The 10,039-nt window shown below is 38.6% G+C and overlaps 1 protein-coding gene across 1 annotated transcript; it reads right to left on the bottom strand.

Annotated features, from left to right (window-relative positions):
• Nucleotides 1–3,014: 3,014 nt before the first annotated feature.
• LOC122654892 (pentatricopeptide repeat-containing protein At1g08070, chloroplastic-like) lies at nucleotides 3,015–4,748 on the bottom strand. Its single transcript, XM_043849155.1, has one exon. It carries the CDS (start codon nucleotides 4,746–4,748, stop codon nucleotides 3,015–3,017), a length of 1,734 nt encoding a protein of 577 aa, XP_043705090.1.
• Nucleotides 4,749–10,039: the final 5,291 nt, after the last annotated feature.

Here is a 10,039-nt window from a genome sequence, read left to right as displayed (position 1 = left end):
TTCCATGTTACTAACACTTTGTTTAGGAATCAATACCCTATAGAGGAAGGAACATGACTTTCTGAAATTCATTCTGAAGGTAACCAACTTATTTAGTGATCAAATTACTCACTTAACCATGCCGGTCATCGAAATTTCATTGTTACCATTTGGTGCAGGGCATAACATGCATGTTTATGTGTATATACAAATCAATTCAAATAAACTAAAAATTCTTCCAAAGTACTTTGGGTTAGCAACAAGAATTCTCTTCTGCCACTACTCTCCATTTAGAGGTGCATCTTCCATTAAATAAGCAGTCATTATTTTTCCTCACTACTAAAAATGGCATTTTTGGCCTTCCCCTTTTTTACTTCAATGCCAAAACCTTGCACCAAAGCAGCCCATCTCGGTGCACTCATTAGTCTTTACAACATGTGGTTAAACCACCTCATCCTGTCCATGTTTATCTGTATCAATGTATTAAAATTTACTTTATGGAAGGAAATCATTTAATGAATCACAACTTCCAAACTTGGGAGGTCATTGATCCTTAAAGAGAAAATAGAGGAGAGAGAGATAGAGTGAGTAAGGGTGGTGGGTCAGGTTACCTGAACTACCAAAAACTTTAATCTCTCTTTAAAATTGAAGGTACTTGTCCATCTCTGCAAAATTGGAAGGAAAAGAACAAATAGAGTACCTGTTACCATTCATGACATAAAGGATGGGTGTTAAAGTAAAGAAAAAGAAGGAAAATAATAGCTTTTTATATTATCTTGATGGGTAAAAGAAGTCTGTCTGGGTGTGTGGCTTACACCAGCACTCCCATGACTCTCTTCTTTATCTCCTTCCCATGTAAAAAGACACCTCTGCCCCCTTGTTTTGAGGAGAGAGATAGACACATGGGAGTGCTGACGTAGGCCACGGTCCTGGACAGAAAACTACTTCCCTATCTTGATATATACATATGAAAATGCATGTAAGTAGTCCTAACTTTAAGGTAATGTGATTCCATCATCTGTAATGTTTGCTGTTGGTTATGAATATCCATGTACTCCTGGTCATTTATTTCTGTATATGATCCCATTTCTCTTCTGACTATAGATTATTGAGAAGATTGGAAGAAGTTTCAATGTGAAATTTTACCACAGATCAGCCTGCACGAAAATAGCATTTTAAGTACAGAAGAGTTACCCAGCTGCTATCTGGCCATGAGACTATAGAGCAGAAAAGTTGGAGAGAGATCTCATGGGCAATGAAGGAGTGGTGTTGACTAGTTTGTGGAATTTGGGTTGGAAGAATGGATTTTCTGTGGATGAAACTGGTGAGGTCATAGGTGAGGTGGAAAAAAAGTTTTTGGATGGCCTGATTGAAGAGTTTATTATAGACATAGTGTTAGATTTCTTCTTCTCTTCCCCTGATATATAGATTGTTATTGAGTCTGGATCTCCTATTCTATGTGTAGACTTCATGTACGGGTAGTGATGACATGTATCCATCTGCTGCCGCTAAGAATACAAGAAGGGCATTTATGGAAAGAAAAAAAAAAAAAGAACACATCATCACCTAATTGTACTTCCCCAAGAAAGTAAAGTACATACACTTAAAATAGTATGATATATACTTTGCCAATATCACCACCTAATATGCTTTCTTGTTGGCATATATTTGGAATATCACCAAAAAGGGTGAAGTTTTCGTACCTCTATATACATAAATACCTGAAACAGACTGAACAAAAGCTCCTTCCTAGGGATGCAAACTTAGGCCCAAAATACTCGACCTGCCCAAAGCTGCCCTAAATTTTGTAGGCTTCGGGTATGGTGTCAGCCAGTGGGCAAGCTTGGCCCAAATATATAGATCCTACGTCTGGCCAGTGCCAGGCTTCAATTGAGGTATCGGGGCTAGGCCTACCTAGCTCAAAAAAAAACATAAATGTATGTAGGATAGATGAGATATGTTTGGGGTAAATACACTGCCGTTGATTATAAGTATATTTGCGATTATGTGTTAGGATCTAGTATATACATATGAGAAGTTGAGAACAGCCTTTGATTTTTTTATTTTTATTTTTTTTTGGGGAGGGGGTTCTGTACTACTAATAAAATAATAATATGGTTCTACTCTTTCAATCTTATTGTTTTTTCACGTTTCTAAGCTATTTTGCTGAACTTTATATTCAAGTGAAGCCATATAATTTTTGTTTCATACTGATATTTGGCCGTTGGTATGGATTAAATATAGCCAGATCTAATGATCTCTTATGTCAAAAACATAATGTACTGATGCTGAATCCTTAGATAAAAGACATGTTCAAATCAGTGTTTCTAAGCAAGACAATGTAGAAAACTCAGGCTTTTGCTCCTGGCCCAGGCTAAGCTGAGCCCGACTGGGTTGGACTCGGTCCTGCATGTGTGAACCCATGGTTGGGCTGGGCCGAGCTTCGAGCCGGGACTTCACACCTTGAACTAGGCTGCTCACTCTGCCCAGTTGCAAACCTAAGAAATTCTCATTTGTTGCTGTTTCATGATGACAGCCCAACAAATGGAGGCCCAAAAGCCTGCTACCACCAGCTCCCAAGCCTACTAAAGCCTCTTTTCATTAAGCATCATATCCATTTCACTTAGGCTCTGTTTGTTTCATGGTAAAACATTTTATAGGAAGATAATTATTATTTACAACTTTTATCTTATATTTTTCAGCATTTGGCCATTTTTTTTGTTCTGCATGATCAATAAGCAAATTTGAACATGACTGAGTGAGAGAAAGAATCCAGACATATGATGGGGGTGGAGTCCTCCATAAGTGCCAAAGACTACCAATGATCAAGATACCAACGCTATCTTGGGAGAACAACATCTCAAGTTCTGAAATGGATATAATTTTCCAACTTTTTATATTGCTTTTCAGTAAAATATTTTCTCCCTTTACAAATTTTAGATTGATTTTCAATAAATAATTAAATACCAGAAAATATTTTCAGCGAAACAAATGCTTACCTAGCAAAGTAAAGAGCCTCTTTGGATCTTGACCAATCACCAATAGTCCTTACAAGAACATGATCCATCCCTAAAATAGTGAAACCGGTTTTTATCTCTCACAATTATCTCTCTCATGAACAGTTTAGATATAAGCTTCAAGGTGGCATGGCAATCATCGCATGTTCGGAGGTTCTTCACTACTCGAATGGATTTTCCTGGTGGTGTGCTCATGAGCCCAAAAGCAACAGCAATCCTCTCACTATGATATCTAACTGCGTTTTCTTTTTCTTCTTCTTCAATGTCATGAAGGACAGAGGCTGTATCAGGTTCATGCCCAAGCCCTCTTAATTCCCAGGCAATCTCATCTAGAAATGCGTTGATCTTTGTAAATTGTGGATGTGAAGTGTCACCAGCCACAAATTCATGTAAAACATTGTCCACCTCAATTGAGCTGCAACCTGGAGTTTTATGAATTCTTCTCTCAGACATTAAACTTCTACATAACTCCACATCTTCCCAACGATTCGCTGATGCATACGTGTTGGAAAGAAAAACATAATTACCCCCATCATGAGGGTCCAACTCCAATAGATGTTGTGTAACTTGCTCACTAATTTTCGTATCTTTATGAATTCGGCATGCACGGACCAAACTGCCCCATACTACTGAGTTTGGCATCATCGGCATGGTCCTAACAAGCTTTAAGGCCTCTTCAAGGAAACCAGCCCGGCCAAGAAGGTCAACCATGCAGCCGTAGTGTTCAATACCAGGATTGACTCCATAAACATCAGACATTTGAGAGAAATATCGCCTACCTTCAGAAACCAGGCCAGAATGGCTACACCCAGACAAAAGCCCAACAAAGGTAACACCGTCCGGTTTTATCCCTCCCTTTTCCATCTCAACAAAAGCATTTATTGCTTGATCACCATAACCATGCATACCCAATCCTACAATGATTGAATTCCAGCAAAAGATATTCTTCAAGGGTAGCCCATGGAAGACATCAAGAGCAGCCTCTATACTCCCACATTTGCCATACATGTCTATGAGAGCATTGCCCAAAATAACATCAGTTCTTAAGTTTTGTCGTCTAATATAGGCATGAATCCATTTACCAATATCTAAGGCACCTAGATGAGCACAAGCAGATAACAAGCTGACCATGGTTACCTCAGTAGGTTTCACATTCTGCTCCTGCATTTGTTGAAATGTGGAAATCGCTCTACCAAATTCACCATGTTGAACAAACCCCGAGATCATAGTATTCCAAGTGATAGAGTTCTTTGCAGATCCCATCCGATCAAATAACTCCCAAGCTTTTGTTAGGTGGCCTAATTTACAATACCCATCAATCATAGCATTCCATGAAACCACATCTTTGACTGGATTGCGGTCAAAGATCAAACGAGCAGAAAGGATATCACCCAACTTGCAATAGCAAGAAATCATGGAATTCCATGATGATGAGTTCCTATTTGGCATCTCATCGAACAGATTTCTCGCATCATTTACATAACCATGCTTACCCAATGCTGCAATCATCACATTATGAGCCACAACATCTCTATTAGGCATTTCCGCAAACAGTTTCTTAGTGGAGCTCAAATCTCCAACCTTCGCATAAAAATCAAGCAACCCAGTTTGTAAAAACATATCAAATTCAAAACCCATTTTCAATATCTGGCAATGAAAACCTTCCCCAGTACTGACTGAAGGAATAGCAGTACACACACGGAGAACTACAGAAAATGTTTTCTCGTCAGGAAAGATATCTTCACGAAGCATACTATTATACAAACTGATACATTTTTTAACAAAACCGGATCCCAAGGACAACTGAATCATTGAATTCCATTGCGAAAGATTGGGTTTTGGTAGATTCTGCAAGAAAAGCACCGCGTAATCAAATTTCTGACATCGACAACAGGAAGATAGGAAGCTAGTAAGGAAAGAATTTGAAAGGAAATATCCATTGGTGAGAATTTGAACGTGAATCTGTTCCAATTGATTAAGCTTCAAGAGCGAGTTTTGGAGACAGTACAGTAGAAAATCTGAGAGAATAAACATTCCTATGAAATGAATTCATGGACAAAAAGAGTTCATCATATTTTTATCATTGTAAGGATTCTTTGAAACTCTTATTTCTACTCAAATTGAACTTGGATTATCTGGTTCCCCATCTCTTCTAACTTCACGTATCCACAACGTCACATTCACTGTAAGTTTTATGGGTACTGCTAGTGTCCCTCGATCTCAGTTTGGTGTCCACCTAACACATTGATTTCTAAAATCACCAAAAACCTGGGTTTGTGATCTCAGATTTCATCTCTATTGCTACCGTCCATACTTATTTGTGCTGGCTGTTCTATTACTGCTTCATATTGCTACTAGATCGGTTCTATTACATTAGTGTCTATTCATAAGTTTTGGACACATACAGGCATAAAGTATCTTCTTGGTACTGATTGACTCTACTTCCCACTTATGCTGCCACTGTCTTTTTTTTTTTTTTTCCCCCTTTTGGTTGTTGTTTTTAGTGCTGATTTGTTGGTACATATATCATGGCTGATTTATTGGTACATATATAATGTTTTCCTACCCCAAGTAAAGACGATTTAGATTTAAGCTAAGCTTTGCTAAGCCGTTAATGGCAGCCCTATCCAATTAATGGGTATATATTCTGTATGCAGATCCAAAGACGCAGAGAGAGAGAGAGAGAGAGAGAGAGAGAGAGTACCTGTGTTGCCGCAGGAGCAGGTTGAGCTTGATGTTTTAGGGTTAGGTTTCCTCTTCTTCCGTGGGACTTTGGAGTTGGGAGAGAACAAAATGAGAGAGTGAAAGAGCAAAAATGTAAAAGGAATTGAGATTTGAGAAATCGGAAGCTGGGAAGTAGGAACCCTAAACTGCTCATAATTAAGCATAAGAGTGACGACGAAGGGCCAGCTTCATAGTAGTATCAGAGTGTAAGAGGTAAAATGTAAAAATGAATTGAGATTTGAGAAATCGGAAGTTGGAAAATGGGAACTCTAACATACTCATACTTAAGCATAAGAGAGACGATGAAGAGCCAGCTTCTTCCCAGAGGGACTAGGGATTTAGGTATCGGTATCGTATAAATTATATCGGCCTATATGTATCGGTATCGATTGTATACGATATTAATATCTGACCGATATAATTATTATCAACCATTAAGACCATCTGGCTATGGGTATCGATATTTCATAATCATAAATTATTTTGAGATTTTTAGGCTTTGACCGACATTTATTCTTGTTGAGCTTCTCTAATTTCTCATTTGATCTGTTTCTGTTTTAAGTTCTGACTTTTGACTATTATTTGTTACTAAAGCATTACCCTCTTCCGACCTCTCCTCATGTTCTAAGAGTAGTGTAGTTACAATTTAATTAAATGAAAGAGATAGTGAAGCCAACAACAGAGATGTCTCGTAATTTTCTACAATATTAATATCTAGAGTTGTCAATTCTATTAGTCTCTTTATGGGCTCATTCAAGTATATCTCAAATTTCATTTTTTGTGACAATTAAAAGCTATATAACTGGCCAAAACTACAACAACAGAGGGGCGCAAGCAAAAGCAGTGGGAGTGACGACCTAGAGATGTCTTGTAGGAATTCCCACGAAAGCTATTCTCTCAAAATGAATACAGATTGACTCCACGTGTGCTCTTTGTGGAACTGGTGTTGAATCATCATGGGACCTTTTATTTTCTTGTGATTGGATCAAACACATCTGGGCGGGAGCCTTTGGGGCTAAGAACCGGTTCTCTAGCCTTGGATGATCTGAAATCTACTTGATACTCTAGCACTGGACTAACTCTCGCTGGATGGTCCTATTTCTTTTTGGTAGATGGCTGACTAAAGATTTTTGATATAGGAACTCTTCAAAACACGGCAGAATTAGTAGCGGCTCTTTTTGCTCTTCGTAAAGGTTGTGACCATGCTGCCTGCATTGGATTGCAGATTAAAGAAGTTTGGGTTGATCACAAATTGATTACGGATACTCTTCCATCTCCAACCAAATACTCATGGCCATGGTTTTTGTTCAAGAACTTCTTATATATTTCTGATCGTACCCAAAATGTAAAGTTTACTATGTTTGGTGATAAATTTTGTCTAACAATAGCTAGGAATATGGCCAGAAACTGTTGCTCAAGCAACAGCCTAACAAACTCTGTAAGTTCATCTTTTGTTTAGTTAGATCCTCTTTTGTTCTCACAAACAAAAGAAGAAGCCATATTACTGTTTTCTAAAAAACCAATCAGTTTGTCAATGACATTGACTAACCTCATGAATAATGTTATCCACAAGATCTGATTGAATCATGTTGTTTGCTAGATTCCTCAGCTCGAGCCACTCATTTTTCGTCATCTTATTCGACTTATTTGATTTTATCCTAAGAGTCGTCACTGTCTCTTTTTACCTAAGAATCTTCACCTCTTGTTACCATAAGATGAAGTCACTAAGAATACCAAAAAAACATCTAACCGATTCGTAACTCCACTTTTGTCTTAAATTGTACTTTATAATTGTCCCTGAATCATATGGTGCTTTTTCCTATATGATTTCTCCTTAGGTTCTGTTTGTTTCGGCATAAAATATTTGATAAAATTAAATTTTTCGTTGTTTATTTTGTAAGTTAAAACATTTTCATTTACATAAAATTTTACAAGATCCTGCTTTTACTGAAAAATACATTGGAGAATTTTACATTAAAATTTGTTTGTAAATTGTAAATTTTCAAAGGAAAACGTCAACGTTTGCCTCTTGAAAAAAAACTCGATCAGTCTCGATAGTCTTGAATGTTAAAAGTTATAAAGCTTTCACTTCCATCTCCTTCTTCCTCTGATTTGGAGCAACGTTTGTTTTGCTTTTCTTCTCCCTACTCCTTGTGATCTTTGTTACGTCAAGAAATCTCCTCCTAGAGTCCTCTTGGGTTCGGACCTGGACAAGAGAATAAAATGGACACCAGAGAGTCGGTTTTCATCAGCAGGGAACTCTCTGATGCCAAAGATAGATCTCTCTAAGCAACAATTGAAAATAGTGAAGATGGTTTTCAAGGGGTTATACTTGAGTATATAAAGTTAGTGATGAGCCTAGTAGCTCTAGAGAGAGAATCCTAGTATGATAGTGTGTATTTTCTGAGAATATCTCTGAGTGAGATCTTTTTAAGAGCGAGATCCTCCCTTTCCTTTGTCTCGACTCCCTCCTTAGTAGTTTCCATACAGGAATAAAGGGTTATGTGGCGTTTGAGGCCGATCCTAGTGTTTTCTTCATGAATCTGGATCTCGGGTGTGACCCATTGGATCCAGGGTTCTTGCTTCTTGGTGATGTGGCACGATCCCATTGAGAGGTTACATTTTTGGTATTACAATCTGGGAGGGAGGCTTGGACCGGAGAAGGTTGCTTAGTCCCTTTGTAGATGTAATGGTCGTCATCATGGCCTTCGTCATGGAGTAGTTGCAATGTAGACTAGAAATCACCATTCAACCTTACTTTGATGGTTTGTTTACGACTCTCTAATTCGACTTTGTATCAAACAAAAGCAAACAAAGAAAGGAACTGCTTGGTTCAATTCAAGACTTCAAATTGAAGAGCACAAGTGAGTAAGCAATTTAAATACTCCTCTATATAAGGATTGCTTGTATTTAGAAATTACAAGTTAGAAGAAAGAGGTATGATCAATAGGTGTGAAAATACGTAGTTTGTCTTTCATCTTAGAATAACAAAGAAAAATTGACCTACAATCGTACCTCATTCCATTCTATTTGCGTATTCGAGAGAACTAGAGATTTTTTATTATGCCAGAGAAATACTCTAGATCTCTTTCCACCTCACAATGTGACCCTGAAAAACCCTAACCTCTACATAATTATACGAATCACTACATGATACAAGATACAAAAATCCAATACTTAAAAACCTGTCCCGTCATTGAATTTAAATTTAAAAATTAACATATGCTCAATCGAGACAACTTCCTCAACTATGTAGCAAAAATAGAAGACTACATAGAAACCCCTCTTCTACGGATCTAGGTCCTCTATTGCCAAGCTGCCCGGTAGGACCGTGCTGCCTAGGCACGGTGCTGCATGCAATGATCGCCTTACCCCCACTCGGGCAAGGCGTTTGGGTAGGGGTAAAGCGGACATTGCACATAGCACCGTGTCTAGGCAGCACGGTCCTACTGGGCAGCTCGACAATAGAGGATCCAAATTGCTCTTCCACATTCAACCATAGCACACATCTACATCTACATCTACATTTTACCTTAAAAAGCTCAAGCAAGCAAGGCTATTAAACTCGGAATTTGCCGAATTAAGTGAGAATCGCTCCAGAATAGTGAGAATTGGGATCAACCACACTCCATAGGGCATTCTTCAAACAATGACACAAGTTCGAGTTGGTGATATGGCAATTGACATAACTAGATTTGGCCAATTTTTTTTTAGGGCTGATGTTTACTATGCCGCAGTGCAGGTTACACCCAGAGTCCCAGACACATGGGTTGGGTATATCTGCAATTCAGGGGGGTAGGGCAGTCATTTTACCCACCCCCATGTGTCTTGGCGCAGACTGTACCCCCCCCCCCCCCCCCGCACACAGAACATTTGACATTTTTTTAATAAGCTCCTTCCTTGGCATTGTTTTAGGTATTTGATCACCCATATCATTAACCATTGGCCAATCTTGAATCGATGGACGATACAGATACAGACCAAGGTTAAAGCTGTAAAAAAATCCATTTTTTTTTTAAAAACCAAGGGCACAATTGTCTGATTTAGACCAATCCGTAATGATATCGAATTTTTTTTCTTCCTCTCAAGTGCGTTGCGCTGCCCGCATCCGTGATCCAACCAATGGATTAGATATCAGAGCTCCTTTGGGGGGAATTATCTCCTCCAAATCCCTGCCCGGCCTAGTTTTCCAATTTCTCTAATAGTGGATGGTGAATCCCACCCAGGCAGTGTGTTTGGGCAGGGGTAGGATAATCATTCCAGCCCCCTTTATTATAGGAACTGGGGATCTGGGCCGGGGTGGGTGATAAAGATCTTCC

The sequence above is a fragment of the Telopea speciosissima genome, chromosome 3 (assembly GCF_018873765.1).
Source record: "Telopea speciosissima isolate NSW1024214 ecotype Mountain lineage chromosome 3, Tspe_v1, whole genome shotgun sequence".
Classification (NCBI taxonomy): Eukaryota; Viridiplantae; Streptophyta; class Magnoliopsida; order Proteales; family Proteaceae; genus Telopea; species Telopea speciosissima.
Note: the sequence above shows the minus strand (reverse complement) of the source record. Positions and strands in the feature narration are given on the sequence as shown.